The 27092-nt window shown below is 50.6% G+C and overlaps 8 protein-coding genes across 8 annotated transcripts; 4 read left to right on the top strand and 4 right to left on the bottom strand.

Moving 5' to 3' along the window:
• Positions 1-1383: 1383 nt before the first annotated feature.
• On the top strand, positions 1384-4428 carry KD926_011585 (basic helix-loop-helix domain-containing protein; the record flags this gene model as incomplete). Its single annotated transcript, XM_053103882.1, has 1 exon — positions 1384-4428. The coding sequence occupies one exon, from the start codon at positions 1384-1386 to the stop codon at positions 4426-4428; it is 3045 nt and encodes a 1014-aa protein (XP_052952777.1).
• A 2308-nt stretch (positions 4429-6736) lies between these two features.
• On the top strand, positions 6737-8761 carry KD926_011584 (ferric reductase family protein; the record flags this gene model as incomplete). The annotated part of the gene is made up of 6 exons (XM_053103881.1): positions 6737-7298; positions 7351-7412; positions 7468-7653; positions 7702-8101; positions 8153-8314; positions 8367-8761. 6 exons carry the CDS (start codon positions 6737-6739, stop codon positions 8759-8761), a joined length of 1767 nt encoding a protein of 588 aa, XP_052952776.1.
• A 195-nt stretch (positions 8762-8956) lies between these two features.
• On the bottom strand, positions 8957-10276 carry KD926_011583 (D-mandelate dehydrogenase-like dehydrogenase; the record flags this gene model as incomplete). The annotated part of the gene is made up of 2 exons (XM_053103880.1): positions 8957-9708; positions 9964-10276. 2 exons carry the CDS (start codon positions 10274-10276, stop codon positions 8957-8959), a joined length of 1065 nt encoding a protein of 354 aa, XP_052952775.1.
• A 1368-nt stretch (positions 10277-11644) lies between these two features.
• Positions 11645-13555, bottom strand: KD926_011582 (cytochrome P450; the record flags this gene model as incomplete). Its single annotated transcript, XM_053103879.1, has 6 exons — positions 11645-12066; positions 12129-12731; positions 12807-12875; positions 12963-13068; positions 13143-13268; positions 13334-13555. 6 exons carry the CDS (start codon positions 13553-13555, stop codon positions 11645-11647), a joined length of 1548 nt encoding a protein of 515 aa, XP_052952774.1.
• A 566-nt stretch (positions 13556-14121) lies between these two features.
• Positions 14122-15699, bottom strand: KD926_011581 (uncharacterized protein; the record flags this gene model as incomplete). Its single annotated transcript, XM_053103878.1, has 1 exon — positions 14122-15699. The coding sequence occupies one exon, from the start codon at positions 15697-15699 to the stop codon at positions 14122-14124; it is 1578 nt and encodes a 525-aa protein (XP_052952773.1).
• A 3105-nt stretch (positions 15700-18804) lies between these two features.
• On the bottom strand, positions 18805-19751 carry KD926_011580 (uncharacterized protein; the record flags this gene model as incomplete). The annotated part of the gene is made up of 2 exons (XM_053103877.1): positions 18805-19586; positions 19634-19751. The coding sequence occupies 2 exons, from the start codon at positions 19749-19751 to the stop codon at positions 18805-18807; spliced, it is 900 nt and encodes a 299-aa protein (XP_052952772.1).
• Positions 19752-20174: 423 nt separating this feature from the next.
• Positions 20175-21864, top strand: KD926_011579 (uncharacterized protein; the record flags this gene model as incomplete). The annotated part of the gene is made up of 3 exons (XM_053103876.1): positions 20175-20183; positions 20497-20879; positions 21081-21864. The coding sequence occupies 3 exons, from the start codon at positions 20175-20177 to the stop codon at positions 21862-21864; spliced, it is 1176 nt and encodes a 391-aa protein (XP_052952771.1).
• Positions 21865-23125: 1261 nt separating this feature from the next.
• KD926_011578 (uncharacterized protein) lies at positions 23126-26317 on the top strand (the record flags this gene model as incomplete). The annotated part of the gene is made up of 16 exons (XM_053103875.1): positions 23126-23195; positions 23244-23415; positions 23468-23558; positions 23604-23648; positions 23695-23835; positions 23880-23968; positions 24015-24142; positions 24190-24260; positions 24306-24433; positions 24481-24598; positions 24643-24760; positions 24805-25069; positions 25128-25182; positions 25233-25683; positions 25738-25916; positions 25979-26317. The coding sequence occupies 16 exons, from the start codon at positions 23126-23128 to the stop codon at positions 26315-26317; spliced, it is 2460 nt and encodes an 819-aa protein (XP_052952770.1).
• Positions 26318-27092: the final 775 nt, after the last annotated feature.

Genomic DNA, 27092 nt, shown 5'->3' with positions numbered 1-27092 from the left:
TAAGGCAGTGGTGAAAAGGACACTGTTTGAAGTTCAAGGCCACGCACCGCCATGGTTGTCGCACCGTCACCCACAGTTGCACTGTATATATTTGAATATGCAGCGGTCAAACAGGCGGCGAATCAGTCATATACGGAGTTATGAATCAATGAGTCAAATGGCAGTAGTTGAGAAGATCAATGATAATTCTAAGTAATATCCGTAATGCAGTTCCATCTGAATTGTGCAGAGAAGCACCGTAGAGCACCTCGAGTACACTGTTTACTGGCAAGTTTGCCCTGTTTGTCTGTCGCAACCCGTGATGTCACGGGATCTGCCTGCGGTCTCCATTTCGATTGGTTCCTCTAAGCGGAGGGTATCTTACCCGGGATGACCATACCAGACGTCAATCCCTGCCTAGATTACACCCAAATCCATCCAAATCCGCCCCATCCTGCGTTACCACCATGACCATACCAGACAGCTCCAGGCCAGTCGGCTTGCCGGAAATCGAGACCCGCGATCATACGACGTTCTGCCGCCGAGAGATGCCCGAGGCTCCCCTTCCATTCTGCCTCTGGAACGACGCCCGTTGCAGCCATCGACGGCCTGCCATGCATCTTTCCTCCCCCAAACTCCAATCATCCCACCCCTCTCCCTCCTTCATCCACAGTTGCACTTACACAGTTGCACACGTCCCCTGCAGTCTGTTCTGTTGTGACCCTTACCACTCCTCTTCATTCCTCAATATTCCCAGGCGGAAGGTGCGGAATTAACTGTGGATTCGTCCCGTTCCATGTGAGCAGACTGAACCACGGCGCTCGTTTGACCCAACCGCCCAACAAGTTCTGATAAGATCTTAGCAATCAGGTAATCTTTCCCTCCGCTGTTGCCCCTTGCAGCCTTTGAAGACCATGACTGGAGTTATCCCTGACAATTCTCCCAGCTCTCTTCCCACGCCAGTCAACCATTCATCTTTTTTTCGTTCTTTTGCCATCTGGGAATTTGCCACGCGAAAAATAGAGCAGCAATTCTCTTTCCTAAGGAGACGGGTAGACGCCTAAACCTTACTCCACAGTTCAACTTTTAGCCTCCTTAGCGCACTCGGTTCTGGCTGATCATCAATCACCTTACAACCAAGCCCACCTAGCCCGGTCTGCAACTTTCTTCCTTTCTCATCTCGCCAGGTACGCTGAGACGTGACTTCATCTGCATCATCAATCCAGAGGGGTCCTGTATGCTTTGGTTACCATCATCGTTGACCTTCTGTCCCGTATAGAACGGCAAAATTTCTCAAATCCCGCCAACCACCACCCTCGTGCGATAAATCGCTACGACATCATCTCGCCCTCCCTTCTCCTAGCCAGTGTGCCTTGATGGTCCATACCCAGGCCGCTGGACAACATGGCTATGCCCAACATGGGTAGTGATTTCCAGCTCTTCTCCCCCGACCGACGAGAGTCTCGCTCTGAATCTATGTCCTTCCCTAAATCCGGCTCGGACGACTCGAGTCAGGATTGGACGCAGTGGATGCGATGGGACGATAATGCCTTCACCGAATCTACCAAGGAGCTGTCCCAGTCGCCTCTTGATTTCCCCTTCACCTCGCCCAATAAATCGGTTGGACAGCAAAGCGTCGACATGTTTCCCAAGAGCGACTTCTCACCCGACGTGTCGCTGGACTGCGGCAACTTTCCCTTTGATTCTTTCATGGGCCAGGATTCCGGCGAGAGACTCCCACCTCAGACTTGTTCGCTCGGTGGGGCTGATTTTCTGTCTGCAAACTCGACGACATCCAATTCCCCTATGTCGCTCGAGGGCGCCATCAACCGCAAGCGCAAGTCAGGTAGCGATGACGACGGTTCAACGGTTAGCGGCGCTGTTCTTCCGAATGGCAAGAAAATGCCCGCTAAGAAACGAGCACACAACGTCATCGAGAAGAGGTATCGCGCCAACTTGAACGAGAAGATCGCTGAACTCCGCGACAGCGTTCCGAGCCTGAGGGGCTCGAAGAACGCGAACGGTAACCTAGTGGAGGACGACGATGCAGAGGGCGCGACCCCCGCCAGCAAATTGAACAAGGCATCCATCCTGTCTAAAGCGACGGAGTATATCCGACACCTCGAGATTCGAAACAAGCGCCTGGAGGACGAGAACACCGCATTGAAGAACCGCCTGCGCCAGGCTGACAAGGCGGTCGATCAGACCCTGACCTCGGCAGCATCCGTTTCATCGCCGAGCAACTATACTGTATCGGGCGAGTCCGGCGCCAGTTCGTCTCCCAGTGTGTTTTCTCATAGGGAAGACTCCCCCGCCAGCGATCACTCTCCGAGCTCCAGCTATCCTCCCGAAGGTCTTATGAAGGTTCCCGATGCCTTCAAGCGCATGCGTGCCGCACCGCCAAAAGACGATGCGTGGTCGCAGTCATACATTCAGTCCCCTAGCAGCAACAGCGGCAATTCGGCGTCTGCTGGAGGACGCAAACGGTCTCATTACCCCAACAAGTACATGCTCGGAGCTCTTGCCGGCCTGATGATTGTGGAGGGCCTAAACAGTGAGAAGGATACAGAGTCTTCAGCCAAAGGCCTTCTGGCCGTCCCCATCAATCTTCTCAGGCATCTTCAGTTGCCCTCCAATGCCCCTTGGGCAGACCCCCTTCGGAGCTTTTGGTACTCTTGGCATGCTCGGGCCGTCTCCCATTTCCTTGTTCTTGCCACGCTGGTCGTCGGAAGTGCATTCGTGGTCTTCGTTTATCTCTTCAACTCGGGCCAAAGTCGGCAGAATCTCACACCTAAGACGGCCCCCAAATCCGACGCCACCATGTCTTCGAGCGATTACCGACGCCAGGCCTGGCTCACAAGCATTCAGCAAGTCGGCGTGCCGCGCCACACGTTCTTCCATGAGTGGTACGTGGTCACGTCGCGATGCTTTGAGTATGTGCTTCGTTGCTTCATGGGATGGCAATTGTACTCCTGGGCAACGGGCGTTACTGAGGACGATGAGAGAGGCCGAGTGAAAACCTGGGACATTGCCATTGACGCTCAACTTGCGGGTGGTGATGCCGAAATCAGCAAGAGTCGCCTCGTCCTCACAATCTTTGCCGCAGGCACCCTGCCCAGAAGCCCCATGAGGATGATGCTGAAGGCCCTGCATTGCCGTATTTTGATGTGGCGTGTTGGAGTACCTGGCTCGTGGACTTTCAATACATCCAACGAGGTCGCTCGTAGCCTGGCTCGGTATCAGTGGGAACTCGCGCGAAAAATGAATGCCTCGTTGCCGAAGGATGATCCAGATGCGCTTCCTAGCCACCTCGCGGCTTTACTGAAGCTTGATTGCGAGGTCGTCATGACCGACAGCGTCGTTCAAAGAGCCGCGAATCTCACTTGGAGTCGCCCCACGCAGGAAGGTACCGACGACGACGAGGCCCTCCTGGACGTGGTGGAAGAAGACCCCGCCATTCAGTCCTCCTTGGACGCCCTGGCTGCGTGGTGGTCGAGCCACCTCCTGCAACGTGCACTGCTCAATTATTTCGAGGCGAGCTCTGGCGGACCTGACGCGAAGAAGAGTCGTACTATCTTCAAAGCAAAGATCAAACTCGCTCTGGACGTGGCCCCTCAGCCTTCTGCTGCTCATACCCGCGCTCTTGTGATGAAGGCTGTGTTCTTCGAGCAGGATCGCGTTGATAATATCGGATCGGTCCTTTCTGCGCTCCCGAAAGAGAAGGGCAAGAATAAGTCCAACCAAACCTTCAAGTTCCTCGATTCTTCGCTTCCTGTATCTGTTCGTGAGGAAATCACGATCGCCGTTCGCTGTGCCATGATCGCCGCCGTTTTCACAGCGCGTGCTACAGGCGACACCTCACTTCCCGCCTCGTTCACAGTTGAAAAGGCCACGAACTGGTTTAACAAATTGCCCCTGGATCCGGTGGAGCTGACCTTGGTGGGCTTTGCCGCGGTCTATCACCTCCTCCATGTTCTTGCCTCCGACACCGATTATCTATTTTCCTCGGATTCATCCTCCCCGTCGTCTCCTGTATCCAAGGCGCTGTCTTCTTCCGATGAGGCGGACGACGAAGAGCCGGTCAAGCAAATCCCAACGCAATCCATTCCAAACCTGGGCCGTGTGGCATCCGAACTGATGTACTGGGCTCGCAACGCCTACAATCCCGCCTTCTACGGTTTCACCGCCAACCTTGTCAAGGTCATTGAATCCGAGTGCACTTCGCTATGCCACAGTGCAGGCGTTGACGTCGCCGATTATTCTTGTATACAGGAAGAGAGGAGCAAGGCGAGAAAGCAAATGAAGAAGAAGAGATCGTCAAAACGATCGAGGGATCTTAAGGCAGATCTTCCAAAGATGAAGAACTTACCGGCTGCCTTGGGAAATGATGAAATTGCGCACGAAAGTCTTGACGCGCGCCCCACTGTGCCTGACAAGACTGAGACATAATCACCAGAAAAGGCCAAAAAACAGGGCAAATACCCATTTTTCTGTTTTACTACGAATTGTTATTAGTATCTACTTAGCTACATTTTACTATACATCATGTGGGATAAACTGTGCTTGTTTGGAAAAGCCAGGTTTCGGTGGACAATGGGAACATGGGATTGGCGATTGACTATTTCCGCGGAATATGGCGTTACGGTTAATTTATCGGCCTGTTATGTATCTTCCCTCCAGGTCTCAATATCAAGTCGGATCAGGATCCAACATCTCTCGTCTGGTGGATCGCCTGTCTATAGACTAATAATGTGATGTCAAGATGCACAGTTGACAATTCCCTGTCACTTTTTGTTATGTGTCTGGTTCACTTGCTCCACTTGATGATTTTTTTTTCTTTACTGACCTCACGACTCATGATTGACCCTGACTAGAATCTCTTACGGAAGGCCTGTCCTGTTTATTTGTTCCATCGTGCTCCACGCAGTGGGACGGCTCCGAATCTCGACCTAGCGCTGCATGCAGTTAAAATGCCAGGCCTCAAGTTCTAGGCCCTTGTTCTAGCCCTCGTTTCTAAAAGGCGTGGACACAAAGCCGCAACTGACGGCTTTTCCCACGCGAGTTTCGGTGCCATGGTTACGAAAAGAGATCAGATTAACCCCTTTTGAGGGAAGAGTTGCCGGTTTCTACAGGAGGATGAACCCGGCCGGATACGGTCGTTTACATTGACTTGGTAGAGGTTTGCAACCCACTTTTAAATTGACGAAGGTTAAACATGCCATCGCAAGGGTAAACCACTAGAGTCGACTCGCTCGCCGGCTAGTCAGGAGTGGCTTACATGTCAAATTTAGAAAAGAAGGTTAAAAAGGAACCAGGTGGAGATGGCCATTGTCCGCGGTGAAGCTTAAATTTGAGTGAGAGGGTTTCCCATCGGCAGCCCGTCGATAGAAGGCACGGTGGTATTGGGATTGATCCCGACCAAGGGCACCTCAGGATCAGGCCGGAACGGCCAGTTCTCGTTTCTCCACCGGCTGAAGCCAGTAACTGCCTTTCGGTCTGCTTCTCCCCGATAAAAACCTTGACCGTCGATCCGGCGCCGTAACGTTACAATGGGCTCTTGGCAGTCTGATATGCCCCTGCATCATCGGTTGGCCCTGGGATGCAACAATATCTTTAACCTTGTTTTGTCTTTCCGATGTTGTATAGACGAGAGGCGCGTCAAGGCGACTTGCGCAATCCATTGTTCATCGAGTTGATGACGTCCGTCTCATGATGGTTTCCTACGAGTTATTCTAGCGACTTACAAAATCACCAGTTCACACTGATCAGATTTACCTGATTTTTCACCCGGTGCAGAGGCTCATGTGGTCCTCCACCTGGACGATCTTCGAGCCGGACACAGGAATGTCGAATCAAGGGGTATATACGGGGTGGGATAAGATTAGCGGGTGTGATGGGTTCGCAACAACTGACTGACTTGAGAGTTATAATTCTTTCGAATTCAACTGCGAGAAGGAAACCAGTTTGATGTTTCTCATGACGCACTAGATCCCACGCGACAACGGTGGATGCTTCGGGTTTGGCGGATGGGGTTTTGCTCCCCTTTTTCCGTTTCCGGCGCTGCTGTTTCATCGCGTTCAGTCCCAGACGACGTTTCAACCACATCCATTCAGGTCTACCGCTCTATGCTCACAGAAGATCGTCAGAACTCGGCCGATCTGCAAGAACGTATACGGATCTTTCTGATTTCCCCCGCCGCGTCGAGATAACACCCACCGGGATCGAGACAAGTCCATGACTACATCCCTCACATTCCAACACATCATTTCCCCACATTCTCCTCCATTGCACGCGCCCGGTTGCCGTGGGGTTCCACTTGTATGGGATAAACATGAGGACAAAAAAAAAAAACTTGGCAAGCAGTCTGCCCCAGTGTTCGCCTGGGGCAAGCTGTTCACAAGCCCGGGACTGTCAACGGAGTGGATGACGCATCCCTAGAATATATAATAAAACTGTATGGGGCACGTCATTACCAAGTGGGCTTTCCTTATATTATTTTTGAATCTTTGACAATTTGTGCCATTTTTTTCTCTTCCCTCTCTTAGATGCGTGTCGACAACCTCTCCGGACTCCTCCCAGTGGCTCGGACAACACGGCCAAGTTGAAGCGGATGTGTGTGGCTTCTAGCCCCTTTTTACGTGCCTACCTTTTCTCCTTCACTTCAGGATCCTACCGAAATTGATCCCAAAGGCTTGATATCATGGGCGTAGAGCTGCTAAAGCCGGGGGCGCACCGGAACCCCAAACACCACCCGCCAATGAACCCGGCATTGGCGACACCGTTATATGTTCTGGGCGGCGTGTTTTTTGTCCTGTTCATAGGCCGTGCCATCATTCGACTACGGCATAGACGACGCCGGCAGGAAGCTCTGGAAAAGAAAGACCAGTCACGATTCGTTCGTTCCTCTCGATTGTCCGCCTTCGTCAAGAAACATATCCTCTATGCGCCACTATTCACCACCCGTCACAGCCGCGAGTTTCGCCTGCTGGATACCTTTCACATGGGCGTCGTCCCGCTAAGATTGGAAACATTGCTATTGCTGGGCTATATCGCACTGAATCTGATCTTCTTCTTCGCCCTGATTGACTGGTGGGCCGAGTACAGCGAGATGATGTACCAGCTGAAGTACGCGGGCGGCCACTTGGCCGTGATGAACTCACCGGCTCTGGTGCTGACAGCCGGGCGAAACAACCCGTTGATTTGGCTGTTGGGACTTCCATTCGACACGTTCAACCTCATGCATCGGTGGATCGGACGGCTCATGGTTGCAGGCGGGATCCTGCATGTGATCTGTGTGGTGGTCGGCCAGGCTCAAAAGGGTGAGTGAGATCTTTTCGATGGCTGAGTTTATGACAATACTAAGTGAAGCAGAAAGCATGAGCAAAATTACCTACCTCATCTGGCACACACCATTCTTTGTCGCAGGGTTGGTTGTGAGTATTCCCGCTGTTGGTGCGCGGGCCAGAGCTAACTGACTTTGCTTGCTAGGCGCTTATCGCATTCGTCGCAATCTTCCTCCAGTCCGCTTCGCCCGTCCGTCATGCCTTCTACGAGGCTTTCTTGCACCTACATATTGTGTTGGCAATCATGGCATTTGTGGGTCTGTGGTACCATCTCCAGGGTCTCGCCCAACAATGGGTTATGCTGGCGACCCTGGTCTTATGGGGATTAGATGTGAGTGGTTGAACCAACAAACGCGAACTGTCACTGACTCAGATGCAGAGGGCTGGACGACTGGGTCTTATCCTCTGGCGCAACTTTGGCCGCAAGATGACGAGAGCCACTGTGGAGCTGCTTCCTGGCGACGTAGCCCGCGTGGACGTGACGATGGCGCGGTCGTGGCAATTCAAAGCCGGTCAGTACATGTACCTATACATCCCGTCACTGGGACTGTGGACCTCGCATCCCTTCTCGGTAGCGTGGAAACTGTCCCAGCCGCCGGGTATGTTGCAGAAACGCGGCTCGGGCGATTCCTTGAACGCGTTGCTGGGAGAGCCTCAGCAGGCTGTCATGTCGTTTCTGATCAAGCGACGCGATGGGTTTACGCATAAGCTCGTTGAGAAGGTGAACAAGTCTCCGGACGAGAAGTTCACGGCTCGAGCGCTCGCCGAGGGGCCTTTTGGTATGTTACTGTTACTCACGTCACTTGGTTGAAGCATTGCTAACTGTATAGGTGGACTGCACTCTCTCAACTCGTACGGGACTGTGGTCCTGGTCGCCGGCGGGATCGGGATCACACATCCTATGAGTTACATGCAGGAGTTCGTCAGTGGATTTGCGGCGCGGATGACAGCAGTTCGGAAAGTGACTTTGGTCTGGGTGGTTCGCAGTCTAGGTATGTTCGAACAGAACATGGTCGATCCAATGTGGTTACTGATAAGTCTTAGACCATCTAACATGGATCCAACCATGGATGACCACCCTCCTCAACCACCCGGCTATCCAAGTCCCCAACGAGCAGAAACAACACTCCTACTTTTCCCTGCCGGAATTCTCACTCTCGGTCCAGATCTACGTCACCCTCAAGGAAACTAGCACGGAAGATTTCAAGACAGGCGAGAGCCCCTGGGCCAACACGGTGCCGCCCACCGTACCTATTAGCCTGAACTTCGGCAAGCCAAGCTTTGATCACATCCTGGAGACTGAGAAAGCAACGCAAGTGGGCGCGATGGCGGTGAGTGTCTGCGGCCCGGGAGCCATGGGCGACGATGTACGAAAGACAGTGCGTGAGAAGCAGGGCAGCCAGACGATGGATCTCTACGAGGAGACCTTCTCTTGGTAGGATAGAGCCATTAGAGAGGTAGAGGTAGGAGCAGTAGATGTCGCAGGCGAATGTCACTGATAATGATCTGGAGAGCCCATCTTGACTTATACTTATACTTATACTTATACTTATACTTATTAGCTTTCTATTCCTGATGATAGTTATGAATTTCTAATTTCTTCTTCCTTTCTTCTCTTCCACCTACTACTACTACTACAAAACGCTCTTAACCTGCTGCGTCTTCGCCTGCTCCACCAAATGCGCATTCACCGGCGTCAACGCCTTCCCCGTCTTAAAAAACGCCTCGATATTCTCCATCGCCAACCTCTCAAAGCCCACATGCGTATCCACCGTTCCCCCCGCATTATGACTGACCATAAACACGCGCTGATTACCCGCCAACCGCGGATGCACATACGGTTCATTCGCATGCACATCCAACCCCGCCGCACTAAGCTGTCCCTCCTCCAATACCTCAACCAAAGCATCCTCATCGACCAACGACCCGCGCGCAATATTCACAAACCGTCCGCCCTTCTTGAACGCGGAGAACCGTTCGCGAGTCATCAACGTCTCTCCCGCAAACGGCGTCGCCACGATCACGCAATCCGACGCCCCCAACATCGCATCTAAGTTGTCGAAGAACCGGGCGCCGATGCTTGATTCGATGGAGGGCGTCTTTCGGATGATGTCGTGGTATAGGATGGACATGTTGAATGCTGCGTGGGCCTTTTTGGCGATTGCGTATCCGATGGCGCCCAGGCCGATTATCCCCAGGGTGCGAGCGCGCGGGTTGTAGGATTGCAGAGGGGAGTTTTTGTGGGCGTCGGCGAAGGCGGTTGGGGAGAGGGAGTGGGCGGCGGAATGGGACCAGCGGAGGTTGCGGAATGTCGAGAGGATGAGGATTAGGGCCATGTCGGAGACGGAGTCGGATGAGGCGGAGGCACCGTTGCAGTATGTTATTCCTTTGGAGGGGTTAGTTTTGAAAGAAGAGTAGGGACTGTCGATAAAGGGGTATAAGGGTGGTAGTGATGGGTGAGGGTGGGGATGGAGAAGGAAGAGATGGGAAGTAGGTATAGATAGAGAGGGATGGAGAGAGATGGAGAGCATGACACCTCTCTCCTCTCTCCCTCATCCCAACTAATCCAACACCTCCCTACCACAATGCAACAACCCAACCCAATCCAAAAGCAAACGAAAAGAAAACTCATAAAACTCACCCCTCTTCGCCAACCCCTTCACATCAACCCAATCATACCCAGCCCCCGCACTTGCCATAACCTTCACACTGCCAGGAAGAAGATCAATCAACTCCTGATCCCAATTCCCCATCTCGCCGCCAGTATTCCAGAACGGACGAAACACGGCGTGAAAGTCGCCCCATCGGCGCTCTTGCAGGGCGCGCTTGAACTCTTCTCGAGGTAGCTCGGAGGGGTTGGGCTGGATGATCTCGAAGGTGGAGCTGAAGCGGGCGTACACGTCCGGGTTGTATTTTATGGGGGCGCCGAGGTGGAGGACTTTTTGTTTGGGCATTTTGGTTTTTCTGGTGTTGGTTTTTCTGGTGGATATACTGTGAAGTAGCTATGGGTAGAGAAGGGGGGAGATAAAGTGGAAGAGAGTATTATGAATTCAGTTGAGAAAGGGGTATGTAAATTCTTTAGATATACATCTTCCATCTGTACAGTATACACCTAGGGCTATGATGTAGATCTACATCGATATCAATACCCGCTGTTCAAAACCCGACAACTCCAGCATCATATCCCAAGACGGACTAAATCTCCGTAACCGATACCTCCTCGAAAGCCGCGGTGGGTCAGGAGTCAATAGCCGTCTAGGATCCGCACATTTGTTCGGGGGAAAAGCGCGGAGAAAGTAGCTCTTCTGGGTCTGTTGTGAACTGTACTCCATGCGGTTTCTGTTGTTGCTTCCTCTTCGGTATTGCTGATTTATATTGCATGTGGTCTGGTCGGTCTGGTTTCATCTGGTGGTGTCGGCTACCTATTGAATGTGCGCTCATTTGGTTTAATTTTCCCTGATGGACCGCCACTTCCATGTCGGTATGCTGCTCTGAGGTGCGTGTATACTATCTCAATGCATTGTAGAGTATGTTTTCTAATCCTTACAATGGCCAGCTCAGGCTGTTTGAAATAGAGAAAGACGTCGGCGACTGACATTACCCAAGCCGGCGATAGACCGCGCTATTCCTATTTCGGACTCGTTATTGACTGGCGGGCCAAAGAATGGTTTCCGCTCCGCTGGGGGATTTCGTATGCGTTGAAATAATCATTGGCAGACGTTTGTGTCTGATTCTTGATTGGATAGAGAAATTGAAGTCGGGAGTAGATTATTAAATGCACTGGTTCTGGGTAGGGAGCTTGTAGACAGAATGCTATCGGATTATGAGCGGAACTTGTTGAAGCCACACGGTCAGTAGTATATATGTTCTAGGTCATTGAAGTGCGTTTTTGCTCATGACTTGCTTGTGCTTCAAAGAAATTGGGACATCGGAATACAGGTAGATATGTCCAGGAGGATTGAAATGAAGATAAATTGGAATAAATGGGGTGATCATGGGGATCGTTGCTGACGAAAATGTCTTCCAAAGTGTTGCGCATATTAGAGGGCTTGGCAGTTCGATCGAAAGCATTGAAAATATTTATTAGACTAATTCAATATATTACAAATAGGGTCTTGTTATCTTTCATATGAAGATTTAGGTGGCCTGGCATAGATGATTGTGAATGTATTCGATGCATAAGGTGTAATCTGCCCAGAATTTTGCTGTATGTGATAGCCTCCCCTGCTTCGATATCGTCCTGAACCCTAGCCATATCGATACTCTCGTCCGATAATCCAACCCCAGTCTATCAAATACCTTAGATCTATTCCTTTTTTAAATCATAACACTATCTCCTCCTTCCGCCTTCTAATAACCAACTTCGCTATCGGGTTCGACACCAACGCCGTACCAAACTCCAACGAATTCGCACTCGAACCCTCAGCCAGACAAAAGTCATACTTGAGCAGAAGATGACACAGCATGACCTTCATGACGGAGTCAGCAAAGAACCGACCCGGGCACGCGTAACATCCATGTCCGAACCCGACGTGCTCGTTACTCGTCGCGACGAGTTGGTGTGCATTCTCCTGCCCGGGCTCCTGTCGGAGCTTGTAGAAGCGGTATCCGTCGAATTGGTCGGCGTGTGGGTATACCGAGTTGCTGAGCATGTGGTCGGTGGAGAGAATGAAGGTGGTGTTTCTGGGGATTTCGAATCCGTCTGATAAGCGGACGGTGGCGCCGGCTTTGCGGCGCATTGTAGCTGTTATTGCGAGTTTCGTCAGTTCCGACACAAGAAAGAAGATTGATAGACATGTGCCTCACCTCTGCTAATTGGCTTCAAACGTTGTGTTTCCTTAATCACGCTATCCATGAGCATGAGCTTGCGGAGCGCCGGTCGTCCCCATTCCTCCTCGGTTTTCACGGCGATGATCTCCCTCCTTACCTCTTGAACTAGATCCGGATATTTTGTCAAGTTCAACATAACCTGCGTCATCAGATCCGTCATCGTATGCGTCGACCCCATCGACAATGCCAGCTGCACTAATGCCGGATCATAATCCTGTCCCTCGGCCACCTCCTCCATCCATTGGATCGTGTCGAAATACTCATCAGGTGGTTTCCCCTGCGCCTGAAGTGCTGCCTGCTTCTCTCGACGTTGCTGCACCGCCGGGGTGATGAACTGTCTTGCCTCTCGGACGTCGCCGCGCAGGATGCGACAGGAGGGCAGGAACCAGTGGACGAGAGGTCGGATGGCCTTGGGCCAGCTATGGAGCTTGTCGGCGGCGATGAACGCGTTCACGGCATTTCGTTTAACGAGTTCTGTCCAGGCGGGGCTCTGGCAGAGGTCTTCTCCGAGGAAGATCCGGCTGCCCATGCAGGTGTTGAGTTCGAGGATGGTGTCTTTGAGCGAGATTTCGTGCCAGTCTGTGGGTCGGGGTTAGCAGGCCTGTATCTATGGTCCGTGGGGAGACGATGGGAGCGAGCGGTTTCGTTGCAGACCTTTGTTGTCGGTCCAGAGCCGTTGGAGGAGAGTGTCGGCATGCGAGGAGAGGATTCCTGTGCATTTTCCTATATCATGTAACTTCTATTTTAGCACTGAGATCATATACTTGGAGTATATAATTACCCCGATCCCTGAGAACCGAGATCACTCACCAATCGCCGGCGTGAGCTTGCCATACAGGAACGATTCCAGGCTCTTCTTAGGCGGCAGCCACTCAGTAGCAAAGGCCTCAAAGCCAGGTATTTCTCGATGGAATTTCTATCCCGATGCGCGTTAATCGACACCCCAGCAGATAAATTGGCTATGTCGCAACGGAATAAGACCACTCCTACCTCCGCAGAATATTCATGCGCATCAAGCCTCCTGTCATTTCGAACCTCACCGATGTAATCGGGAGACAAGACTAAATCCGTCCCCATGTCTGTTACTGCGTAGAAGGCTTTGGGTGACTTTTTGCACTGCTAATCAGATCGCGTCCACTTATCCCAAATGGTCAATAGATGGATAGATAGCGAGGACATACCTTCGCAAATCCCGCCTTGATGATATTCGGCCCGTCCGCGACAAATCGCATCCGTGCTTTGAAGGAGGAGATTTCCCATTTTCTCTTGCCGTTTATCAGAGGTAGGGTCGACGCGTTTCGTGTTCTGCAGGTAACTGCTAGCAAGAGCGTGCTGAGCAGGAGCACGAACACGCCGGAGAAATCAACCCGCATGGGAATGATTTCTAAGGCGGCTGCTAGCATGGTGGGAGGACTGAACAGAAGGTATTGTCCACGACCGATGAGGGTTGTGAGGTGGGGAGAAGGAGAGAATTATCTTCATGGCGGTACTATCATGTATCCCTATCCCTATCCCTATCCTTATTATAGAATGCCACACCTACACCGCTTGCTTCATTCTCGATCGATAGGAGATATACATACAGACCCCCTTGCTTCTACTCCTTGCTAGTCTGCTCTTTCTCAGCATTCGGTTCGATCATAGCATTGGGTTGCGAAGCTTGTTGGAAAACGTCCGCCCTGCACTCCCCATTCTCCATTCCCGCCCTTACAGATAGATCGACGGCTGTTCGGGGATATCTTCAAAGGTTTGAGACATTTCTGCAAGAGGTTATCCAATGCAATTCATTTCAATTCAATTTACTAAGACTAAGAGACCACTAACACTAGCTAGATAGATCCATTATCAACATCACATCACTCAATAAATCATTCATTACCTATCAATATCAAACATTAACATTTCATTAAACGGTCTCATCTCATCTGATTCCTCAGTCATGTTCACTTCTAGATAAGTGAAATCAACCCTACATCATAATCATGATCGCACCCAGAGCCATCACACCCGCGAAAGTGGACTCGACGCTCTTGAGGGCCGCCGCACCAGTGAAGATGGGTGCCGTAGGCTGCGTAGTAGTAGAGGTCGAGGTCGTAGCCTCGGGAGGGGGGGAGACGGGCTCGGTCTTGGATGGCTCGTGCGGAGACTCGCCAGTCGGCTTGGTGGAGGTCGACAGCGTAGTTCCCGGGACTGGGGGCACGGCGGTGGTTCCGGGGGTGGTGATGGGAATAGGTTGAGTCGGAGGAGGGGGAGGGGGAGACTCGGTCTGAGGAGGAGGAGTATGGGTCTCTGGGGGAGGAAGAGTCTCGGTCTCGGTGTGAGGAGGAGGAGGGGGAGGAGGAGGAGGGGTGTGAGTCTCTGGTGGAGGAGTCACGGTCTCTGTCTCACATGGAGTAGTGGTTTCCACGGGAGGGTTGGTGGGAGGGACAGTCTCAGTCTCGCAAGGAGTGGTAGTTGGGGGCACCGGGGGCTCAGTTGGAGGGACCGGGGGCTTGGTTTCGGTCTCAGTCTCACAGGGAGTAGTAGGAGTAGGAGGCTCGGTGGGAGGGACAGTCTCCGTCTCGCAAGGTGTAGTGGTCTCCACGGGAGGGTTGGTGGGAGGGACAGTCTCCGTCTCGCAAGGCGTAGTCGTGACAGGAGGCTCAGTCGGATGGACTGGAGGCTTGGTCTCCGTCTCAGTTTCACAGGGGGTAGTGGGAGTAGGAGGCTCAGTAGGGGTCTCCGTCTCGCATGGAGTAGTAGTGGTAGGGACAGGCGGCTCAGTCTCCGTCTCACACGGAGTGGTCGTGGTAACCGGCGGCTCAGTGGGAGTTTCAGTCTCACATGGAGTTGTGGTAGTTGGCACCGGGGGTTCCGTTTCAGTCTCACATGGCGTCGTAGTAGTGGGAACTGGCGGCTCAGTCTCCGTCTCACAGGGCGTTGTGGTAGTCGGGACAGGGGGCTCAGTCTCCGTCTCGCATGGAGTGGTTGTGGTAGGAACTGGCGGCTCGGTGGTAGTGTCAGTCTCGCAAGGAGTCGTGGTAGAAGGAACCGGTGGCTCAGTCGTAGTATCGGTTTCACATGGAGTAGTAGTGGTTGGCACAGGAGGCTCCGTTTCTGTCTCCGTCTCGCATGGAGTTGTGGTAGTCGGGACCGGAGGTTCAGTAGTAGTATCCGTCTCACACGGCGTGGTGGTAGGCACCGGTGGTTCGGTCTCGGTCTCAGTCTCACACGGAGTAGTTGTAGTTGGGACAGGAGGCTCAGTCTCCGTCTCCGTCTCACAAGGAGTAGTAGTGGTAGGCACCGGAGGCTCCGTCTCGCTGTCCGTCTCGCACGGAGTAGTGGTCACCGGCGGCAGAGTCGGGGGCAAGGTCGAGTGAGGAGGCTTGGTGTGAGGTGGAGGAGGACGCCACCAAGTAGGAGTATGATGCTCCGGGGGAGTATGAGGAGGCTCGTGGTCACCTCTCTCGACAATCCATGGGTGTCGGTAGACCACATTGGCTGGCGAAGCAGCCACGCCGGTCAAGGCGCCCAGAGTGACCAGGGCAGAAACCGCGTAGAATTTCATAACGACTGATGGACTCGACTTGGACAAACAGACACGATTAACGAATAGTGGGGATTAAGATTATAATAGATATCGGGGGACACACAGCCCTAGCCCGGCTGAACAACAACAACGGTATCACGAATCTCACAAAACGAGTGTGGATGTGCGGACAGAAAAGACCAAGAGAGAATTTCCCCGGTTTGATGCTGTGGACAGGAAGTTTCTATTTAACACCGTTCTGACGGACTACATGCGTCATGTTTTCCTCTTCTTCCCATCCACGGAATCCCCCGAACTGATCCATTTTCGTCCTTATCGGGAGACTCTACTGGGAGGCGTTTCTTGGCAGACAGGGAAAGAAAAAAAGAACTAAAGTGAGGCCATCACATTTGATAACCGGATTTCTTTGGGCCTAATTCAGCAGGTACTAAATTAGTTGCTCTTGGTAAGGGAAAAAACCGAAGGGATCAGGGTTTCCCATGTCTTAGAGGACCGGCCTAAAAAGACCCCTGCTCGCGTGCTCTACCACCCACGCTAAGACTTTTCAGGAAGATGGAAAGAGCTTTGTTGACCAAAGTGGCGGACAGACAGCTCACCAGGATACAGAGTACTCGGCCTGTACTTCCTGTATACCTATCAATTCGTTGGTCTGGCTAGGGCTGATCGGCGAAGGAATTCCCGTCCGACGACTTTTCTCAACCAAGCATGCCCACGTTACTGACTCGACTGCCTAATCGGTTGCGATCCTAATGCACGGTTTCTGGCCGATCATAATCAATTGGTCTGCGAGGTTGGATTGCACCTGCGGGATTGAGATGGAGGGGAGGGATAAGGTCTCACTTCTCCTCCTCTACCGAAAAGCATGACAGGCAGACGGACAAAGAAGCGAAAGTTCGGGACCGATCGAAGACTCAGATAGCCAGCGAAATCGAACCCGTACCTACTCCGTACCCACATCTCCCAAGGCCAGGGTCTGCAGGTCCGAGCGAGAGCCCAAAATGCCAAAGCCAAAGGCCCTACGGAGGATGACGATGGGACGATTCTGGACAATCGGCGAGCCACGTCCAGCGGGGTTGTGAGACATTTTTCTCATCTATCAACTATCAGGACTCCACCGCGCCAAATCAGCGTCGGGCAACGACGGCAGACTCCCCGTTAGCGTTGGCAGGAACAAACGGGAGGTTGGGACTTGATGGGATGCGCTAAACCTCGCCGGTTGTTTAGCGTCTTGGGCCTCTGTCCTTTAGTGCGTCTGTGCCTGTCTCTTGCTCACCCCCGCAACTCATGTTGTTATTGTCTTCCGTCAACACGATGTCACCGTCATGTACCACCAAGAACGCCGCCCCTCCCGCATTTGGTGCATCGCATGGCTTCGCCTGTTCCGGAGATAAGTAGAGGCTGGGCTGGAAAAGGAGGCTGATAAGGCGGGATATTAAGAGACAGTCGGATTACGTCCATGGCAGCAACGACACGCCTCGTCAGCCGAAATCCCGTCCTCGACCGGGTGGCTAGGGAATTTACTCGGGATAACGGCTGCAAGTTACGCTCTTTGACATTCTTTTTGTGAGGGAACCTGCGTCGGCTGGAGCTGCAGTGCGACCTTGTCTGCGAGAAAAACTCGAATTTTGCGCGGGTTTGAGTTGGCTGCTGGGTTTATCTGCAAGCATGTCACTACTATCAACAAGAAGAAGAAAAATAATGCGCTAAATAATGATTAGAATGGTCTTGAAAATTCGACTAAAAATAACTAGCCGGATTCACTTATCACTTACCCAAAAGAGACAGCAGAGAAAAAGTGGTCACAATCCATGTCAGTCCATGTCTGTTGGTTGTGGTTTTTTACGAACACGATACTCTCCGTCATTAGCCATGTTTCGCAGAATATTCCCTGGCGGGCGACCATCTATGGAAGCACACCGAAAATCCTTATATTATCTTATATTACCCCCGGCGGCCACCGCATTGGGCCCTTTCGCCGGATGGAGTCTGGTAGGAAGGTTTTCCGTTTTCCCTGTCTTTAAGGTATGACGCATCGACGTGATGGGCAGGTTACTTTTCCTTGTGAGACACGAGATGGCTTGAAATGGGTGGTGTGCGCTCAATGGTATGACAGTCCTGTCACAGTATTAGTGCTGCTACCATCGCATTCACATGTGGGATGTTTCTCAAGTAGGACATGAGTCTCGAAAAAGAAGTACTCGAAATAGTACTGTGTACAATATCTATCTTAGGGCTCCGCTCCAGATCACGCGCTCATTCTTCATTGCTCTGGTTTTTCAGCAGAGTTAGATTGCTAGACGTGACTAGGCGTACCATTATAGATACGACTTAGGAATGAGAGAGTCATTATAGTACTCAACTCGTGGCGTCTCCTCGAAATGAAAATTGATTGAATGTCTCACGAGACGCTGATTAGTCCAGCCTCTATCAATCTATGCTGGCCGTGCCACAAACGTGACATCTCATGTCAGCCGGAGGGACGATTACTGCCGCTGTATACTTGCCACCGAGTTCTTTAGCTTTTGATCGTGACGATGATGTGAGTGGCGGGATAATTCAGTTATCTTCGTTGGAGTTCTGTAGTTGGGTGGTTTCGGTAAGCAATAGAATTGGTGATATAGGTGGCTCTGGTGTTTTTCAATAGTTTTCATCTATACGAACTCTGCTCTTTGTTGGACAGCCATATTTGCCGAAAAATCTTTCCATTTCCGAAAGACTGAGATGAATGATCCGGCAAATGATGCAGTGTTTGGGCCGGAATATCTGATATTTTCCGCGTCTCGTGCTCGAGATACACTTGTTTGCGAAAGCAGTGTCACCCCAAGAGCTGTTTCTTTATGAAGTGGTTAAGCTCAGAGGAATAGTGGAGTTCGATCGGTCCGATCTATACGAGGCCTAAGCCATAAGGAGAATGCAAATAAATGAAGTAATACTCTATCTAAAACGTAGCCTAGAGTACAGAGATACTTGAGTGCTTGAATGTTTGAAGAGGATTGTGGCCTCTGCAAAATATGAGCCTCGGACAGACAAATGTTGTTCCCGTCCTCCGGGCTAATTACATCTCATCAGATTAAGTAGGAGCTTCGCTCGGAACAAGCTGCACTCCATGCAGCTTATTCTTCGTCAATGCATACCTACGTTTCTTGAGGTCAGTGCCTTACACAGATTCTGTCCATAGCCTGCCAATACGCGCTTATACATCTCCTCTGCCTCCTTCAGCTTGCCTTGATCAGAGTAGAGATTTCCTAGCATATGGAAAGCGCCACAAACTGCGGTATCATTGGTTTCGTAAGTCATATGTTTTTGAAACAGATAATTTGCATGTGGGAGCAGGCGCCGCTGAGCTCTCGCATAGTCTCTCTCATCACTATCCGGGACCATATATCCAATGGAAACAAGCACAATTTCCCTTGACCGAGAGATATGGTTTTCTGTCGCAGCAACATGGGTACACCAGTCCTGAACTACTGGATGTAGCCTATAGCTTCCTCCTTGTGGCTTAGTTTCAATTAGGGAAAATGCACGGAGAGTTTTGGTCCGTGCCTTAAAGTCGAATTTTTTCCCAACTGCCATTTCGAACCAATCGGGGACATTAGGACAATGACGGCCACCCGCAATCAACTCATACCAGATGTCTTGGTTATCGAAAATTGACAGAAAGAGAAGCAGTACTGCAGCAGTTGAATCTCGTTTCTCAATTTCATGATAGGAGACTGCCCATGTCTGAAGGATATTACCTTGATGATAATGACGCGTGGGTAAAGATTGAGCCTGCAATTGGAACCATGATTTCTGATAATCCTCTAGGTACTCACTGATGCCTGTGCCAGTTTCGCGCATGAATGTGCCAGCAATGACAATTGCCAATGGTAAACCATCAAGCTGAGCCATGAGTCTAGCAAGATCTGAATATATTGGTCAAACCTTTGAAATAGGTCTGATAAATGCATACCTTGATCTAATCCCGCATCCATAATTTCGGACAAAGAACGTTCACAACTTTGTAAGAAGAGTTTTCTAGCATCTTTAGGTTCGAGTCTTTCGATAGGAAATGATTTTCCGAGTTCCATTAATCTCTGGAGCCAGGAAGTAATAAGAATAGACCCATGATCAGCATTTGGAAAGAAATCCTTGATATCATATTTACCATTATTGCTGGTCTGTAGGGGCGGATACTGATCAATATTGTCGAAGATCAATAACCAGTTTTGATTTTCTGGTACTGCAAGCCACTTTAGAACTTGGCTAGCCCGCTGTTCTGCTTCTTCCTCTGTAGCGGCTTCATTTGCCACGGCATACGTTTGTATACGTGAAAGGCAAGAACTCAAAGATCTAATCAGGGTATATCGATCTTTCCCACTTATCCAAAGGATCGCTGAAAAGCCATGTTTGTGCTCACGTGCAAATTTAATTGCGACTTGCGTTTTCCCGATTCCACCAAGGCCATGGAGGATAGCTACCTTGCGTGATGGTGATCCTGCTGGTTGTAGATAATGCCACAGGTACTTAAGGTCTTTCTGTCGTCCAATAAATTCTTCAATTGTGGGCACTGTCGTCAGATCAAATGGAACTAGAAATTTAGTGGCTAAGACATAGTCAATACATAGATAAAGATAGCTTGTAAAATCGACTCCAGGGGTGTACATACTTGTGACTGGCCCGGCGCACAAACCATCTATTGGGATGAGGATTCGCAGGCTTTGCTGGCCTTTTGCCGTCACAACTGGCTTGCAGTTGGATCTTCTCTCGGCAGTGTCGAAGACTTTCATTGCGGCCGTCGAGATGATAAAGCGCAGCTGCAAATTTCCTTGGTAGCACATCTTCTCTCCTGGGGAGAGAATCGTTCTCCGTGCGGTGGACGGCCTACTTTTTCTAAGACCGTCCGGCTCCGACTCCGAACCACTCGTGGTTTTCGCCTTCGGAGACACGAGGGAAGACGTACTGGCATCCTTACAAGCAACGCGGAACTTGACTTGGGAGGCAATTGCACAGCAGAGCTACGCAAAGAGTCGCCAAGTTCTAGGGGAACTGAAGCTCTCCGGGTGGAATCCGACGATTCATCAACTCCTTGAGCGCTCGTCGTTGGTGCTCGATCTTCTTACCAACCGCGAGACTGGGGGGCTGATCGCAGGCCCGGATGTCCATTCTGGGATTGAATCAGCTCCTGGCTACGCAGCGGTCTGGGGCAGTGATGCAGCGTGAACCTCGATCGGGGCTCTTTCATTAGGGCATAGAACTTTTGGCAAAAAGATGCTTTCCTTCGCGGTAGCAACGCAATCTCCCGAAGGACTTTGGCTTCATCGTCACCATACTGACCATTCCCTCGCCACTAGTTGGGGGCTGCATTAAATTGACGAGACCGTAATTTACCTTTTCTCTTTTGAATGCTACCTTCAAAGCTCTGGCGACCTCGAATTCATCAAAAAGAATTGGTCAGCAATCGCCAGGGCGGCCAATTTCCTTTTGTTCGTCAGCGAGAAAGAAGAATTTCCTTCGGTCGATCTGTGGGAAGAAAGAGACGGATACCATCTTTACACTGTGGCGAGCACAATAGCTGGCCTACGATCTGCTGCACATCTCGCGCTCGCTGTTCAGCTCACAGACACGACTCAAATCGAGCGATGGAAGACAGCTACCGAAGCCATTACAGCAAAAGCCGCCAACAGGTTCTGGGACCAGGGTCTCGGGCGATTTGTGGCCTCCGTGCAAGTGAGCTCGGGCCTACCCATGGTTGATAAAGATCGACCAGAGCTTTCAGCAAAGGTCCAGGATGGCCGCAATCGACCGACGACATCACTTCCTTCCTATCCGAATTGGCGCGACGCCGAAACCGAGACTACCAGCATTCGACATGATGTTTCTGTTCTCTCCATGGCTGTTCCATCCGCCATTCTTCCCCTCGACGACCCTCAGGTGGTTAGTTCGGTAGTCGCGTTGAAGGGCGCTCTGTGGAACAATGTTGTTGGGGGTTACTGTCGTTACGAAGGGGACAGCTACGACGGAGGAAACCCGTGGCCGTTGGCTACGTTGTGGCTGGCCATTTACAAGGGAGCGCAGGGCAATCTCAGCGAAAGTAAACAGCTGGTCGAGTGGGTTGCGGCACACACCACGCCTGCTGGCCTTGTGCCTGAAAAAGTTCATCACGAAACTGGAGATCCGGTAGCAGCAGTTCCGCTTTCATAGTCGCATGCGATGGCCGCTATCGCCGTAGCAGCAGCAAACGAAACGAATATTTGGAAGGTGCCATTATCTGCAAGATAGCAGCGAACTGGTTTTAATTGATTAGGACTTCCGCTTGAAATTATGTCAACAATGCAGATCTATCAGGCAACTGTGCGTGGTTGTGAGACTGACCGCTGATTTCCAACCTTGCATACATCAGAGCGCGAGATAGATCAAATAATGCGCGTGAAGCCCAGTTGGTAGCATCTTATCCACTTTTGGCCATCAGAGACTGCATTCGAAGAAAGTGAAGAAAGACATTTGTCTTCCAGTTGATGACGGAAGTCAGTCTGGCAGAGCTGCAATAGATGCAGACTTTACACGTGACACCCGAGGTTATGAATCTGCCCAAAAACTTATCCTTCATACAACTCTCTCACCCCGAGACGATCTTGTCAAGAACAAGACTATTCATCAATTCCCAATCATCCTCATTGCCCAAGCGACCACCCACAAGCAGTGGGGCATCTAGACTTGCCCAAAAGTACGAAGTGCCCCCGCTTCTACACCGTACAATGAATGCGTGGTCTCTAACAACATTCATCCCATTACTTCATGGCTGGAACAACTTGCGTACGCATCTGCAGGATAGGCGTGCTTAGCCCGGACGATTCGCCTATTCGTGCTCGACCCACCAATCCAATCTTCCGCTCGAGCAAGGCAAACATTTACCAGACAAACTTGAAACAGGCATCCAGCTCAACAACCACCGATGGACTGTGGAGCGGACAATTCATTCAGCTGACCGGGTCGGTCCGGTCTATCGAAAAGTAGCGCTTCAAAGCCTCCAATAGCCTAACATGCTGGCTCGATTGAGTTCTGATTTACTGATTGCTCGCTTGATCGAGTTTTGCTGTCTGCAGATCGCTGCTAAATCTGTGGGGATGATCCACAGAAGGTCTCCACTTTGGTTCAAAGCTGGCGGGGGTCAGCCAGCCGCTACAATGTAACCTATCTTGGAGGCCATTGAGATCGTTCGAATCAGTCGGAGGATGGTCCCGGCGAGCACATTTTTGAGGACTTTCTGCTGGATACGAAGCGGGGGTCTCGAAAATCGGAACAAACCTGTTTCGGTGGGAGGTCGGGTCCGTGTTCAGTGTCAAAGGGAAGGGAAGAATTGGACTACTTAAAGGGCGACTTCCTCGATTGCTGAAGTTAATTGTACCATTCTCAAAAATCGTTTGACTCTGAGAACTACTTTTCCTAATGACCGTGTTCCAAAATGTCTTCTGCGACCGAACTGAAGACCAAGGCGGATGCCTTGAAGCAGAAAGCCAGCGAGGCGGATCAAGGTATGTACCTTCGACCCTGGGACTACAACTGAGACTAACAGCACATAGCCAACCAGAATCAGACCCAAGCTGTCTTCCAAATTTACAACTATGATCCTCTGTCTCGCACCTCTTCCATGGAGAAGTTTGTCTCCCTTGGGAGTGTCAGCAACCTGGCTGGCAAGAAGCTCTCCGACTTGCGAAAGATGTTCATTAGCGAGGGCGTGTTATCTTATAGACAGTAAGTTAATCGTGCCATCATGGACAAGAGCATTTACTAATAACTTCCCAAGACAAGGAAGCCCATTCTGTAACCAGGAGGGTGCCGAAACGAAGGAGGACACCCTTCTGGGAGTGTATTTGAAGGGGGCCGGGAATAAACTGGTTTGTACTGCCCCTCGGTTGTAAGACAACACTAACGGGCAATAGGAGGTATTAGAGTCCAAGACTGAGGAGAAGGCTAAGACAGATGTGGTGAGTTACGATCACTCATGGTCAACGAACCCAAACTAATAGTTAGGCAACAACTGGGGGGGGCAATGTCCTCAGTCAAGACACTCAGTCTTTGAATGTGTACTTGAAGTTGAAGAGCCTTAAGACGGAATTGGATTCCGACACCAAGGAGTTCTTGAATTCCAAGCCCGATCTTGAGTTATCCAAGGTATGGACTTTCGCATGATGCTCAAGGCATGACTGACAAGATAGGCTCCCGGTTTACCCACCACTAAAGCTGAAGCAATTGCATCGACTTATGTTCACTCCAACTTCATGGCTGCGAAGGGTGGTGCTATCGTGTATGTTGTCCCGTTAGAACTCGGTGATGGTTACTGACAATTGTAGTTATCCGTCGGACATGAGCGAGAGACATTGGAACATCGTCTTCAGGAACAACTGTCTTCTACATGGAAGTCTGACAAGCATGTATGAGGTTGCTGTCAACAAAAGGGTCGAGCGAGCCGTCTATCCAGGTATGCCCACCAACCTACCTCAAAGGAGGGAGATGCTGATTTTATAGCGTTCCAACTGGCCAAGCGTCAATTCCAGGACTTTGAGACTTCTTTCGCTTCTGACATTCCTCCTCCAAAGGTATATTTTTCGAGAGTAATAATAGAACTTTTCTAACATGAATAGCAAATGCTTCGCATTCCTCGATTCCGCATTGAGGATGACTCCTACGTCGAAATGACTGAGACATCCAAGTCTGTTGCGAAGGCTATGGCGGACAGCTCCATGAGCCAATATGCAGCTGAATTCGCCATGTTTGTTTCTCTCCTTGCAGCACCCGTCAATTGCTAATAATTTATAGCGGTGGAGGCGCGCTTGGTGTGACTGCTGCAGTTAAGGGCGGATACTCATCCAGCAAGTCCAAAGCATCGGCGACTCAGAATGACACCCAAACGAAGGTGTTGACAATCACCTACAATGTAAGTGGATTGATCCAGAATTGGGAACACGCTGACGAGACCAGTTCCCTCGTGTGGTTATAAACCTAGATGAAAGCAGTCTTGAATTGACCGAGGAATGCAAAGCGGACATCAACCACCTGGGCGATACGTTGTCCTTGGCTGATTTCAATGAGAAATACGGTAAGCACCTCCCCCAAATACAACGCCAACCTCTAACGGTGCAGGCCACTTCTTCGCAACTCGAATTGAACTCGGAGGAAGACTTCACTCGTCCGAAGACTGCTCAAAGCTTCAGGAGTCGGATAAGACAGAAAAGGCCAATTCCATGAAGGCAGCTGCGAGTCTTTCGTTCTCTTCCCCTTGGGTCCAGGCTTCTGCAAGTGGTAGTTACGGTTCGGCCTCCAACAGCATGACAGAGAACAAGACCAGTTCGATGAATATGACCATGACCTGGGAAGCGAAGGGTGGAGACACATTGCTTTGCAACAAGTATGTTAAATCGGTGGGAAGTAGCTTGTTGGCGTACGCTAACTTAACTGTCTTCCAGTCCACCTGCCTGGTGCAACACAGTTGCATCCTATTACAACTGGCGTGTTGTTAAGGTATGAATCATATTTCCCTGTTGGCGTATCTTAGCACTGACCCCCGGCAGCAAGAATCTCTGATTCCAGTGACCGACCTGATTATGAATCTTCCCGGTGGTTCTATCCTTAAATCCAAGATTGCTGCCATCAAGAACCCCGGGGGCAAGACCGAGACCGACGGGGGTAAGACTGATGGAGGTAAAACAGGTACGTCGGACAAGACAAGCCTGCCAGTGAACCCAGAAATTCCTGTTGTAAACCCTGGAAAGACGGAGAAGCCCAACTCTTCTATCAAGCCGGACACGACATCTCAGTCCGGCAAGACCGAGAAGGTCGTGCCTCCGGTCAAACCAGAAACGACTACTCAGCGGGACAAGGCTCCAGTCGTCAAGCCAGTGGTAACTGAAAAACCAGGCACCACAATACCTCCGAAAGCCAAGACAATCAAGTCGAAAGTATCCATATCCGTAAATCAAGGGTCCCGGTATCTAGCAGGCAGAAATGAGGCGGGCATGGCTAGTAAGTGAAATCGTGAATCAATAATTCGAACGCTCGACACTGACAAAAGCGAAGTGGGTATTTTCCTTCAAGATCTTGACGGCAGCAGTGGTTCCTACACTCCGGCCCAGCAGAAATTTATCGCAGATCTCGACGTGGATAGCATGTTTAATAGCGGCTGCTCGCTCGTCAACAACGCCAGCGACCAGAAGTTTGAAATCGAGGTTGAACATAGCTCTAACGAGAAGCCACTGGTATCAAAGCCCTACTCCACGTTTCCCCTTTTGCTTTCCAACCTCCCTCTAATAATCCATAGCTCAAACGCAACGTCCCTTACCGCATATTTTCTAAGAAAGCTGAGAAATGGATGACCTCAACTCCAACCCTTCCGGGCTTTTATGACAAATCTCTCCTCTATCTGGAGTCCTCGGCGGCCAAGTCTGGAGAGGTAACTACCTTTGCGTTCGATTCGCTCCGACATCGCTCCGTGAGTAACATTGAAGACGGGGACACGATCTTCATCCGGATGTTCGACGCCTCTGGACGTAGCCTTGGTGCGTTGACTGATATTTCGTCGAACAATGGGAAGCTATCCGGTGCTATCGGTACTAAGGGAACTTCGGAGAAGTTGAACCTCACGATCAAGTATGCTTAAGTTTACCATGAGCACGTGGATACTTGCAGTGCTTAGAGGATAGTACTTTCGTTTAGAATTCAACGTATATTCATTGAAAATCATTTAAGTATTACGAAAGATACAGTCCCATGAACAATAACAATAACAAGAAATACCAAGCGACGTATAATGCTCCATCATATCATATCGTAACATACAATATCACATCACATGACATTCCTATACCCCCAGCAGCTAACAGAGGGACCTATCCCAAAGAAACGTGGTTACAAACACTCTTATCGTCGAGATGAACATTCAACCTAGATTGATTCCCCGTTAGCCACATCCCTCCCTCATCCTCTTCCTCCTCTCAAAGAAGGTAAATTCAAAAACAGGGGAAAGAGGGACCTACCGATCCTGGTTAAAATCCATAGTCTTCATATCACCACTTCTCAGGACCCGACTTGGCTGCGGGAGACTTGCCGACGTGAAAGACTAGAATCGAACAAGTGGTGAGTTATTAGGTCTGTGGGATCGGAAAGAGACATTAGGGAGCTCATACATCGCCACCGATACTGTCAGTCTCGCTCTCGACGAACTTCTTTCCTACGAGCTTCTTGAGCCAGTCTTCTGCTGCGGACATTTTAGCTTTTGTTTATTGTTGTTGATATGGGATATTGTTTTTTGTATGAACTGTGTCTTCGGAATCCGAACACTGAATGTAAAGATGGAAAGATGTAATGAGTTATTCAAGATGAGAATATCAACCAGGACAGGTTATCCCAGGGATATTTATACGCGATCGAACGAT

This window comes from Aspergillus affinis (genome assembly GCF_023601865.1).
Source record: "Aspergillus affinis strain CMG 70 chromosome Unknown NODE_99_length_137546_cov_86_507649, whole genome shotgun sequence".
NCBI classification, from domain to species: Eukaryota; Fungi; Ascomycota; class Eurotiomycetes; order Eurotiales; family Aspergillaceae; genus Aspergillus; species Aspergillus affinis.
This window is presented reverse-complemented; position numbering and strand designations above follow the sequence as displayed.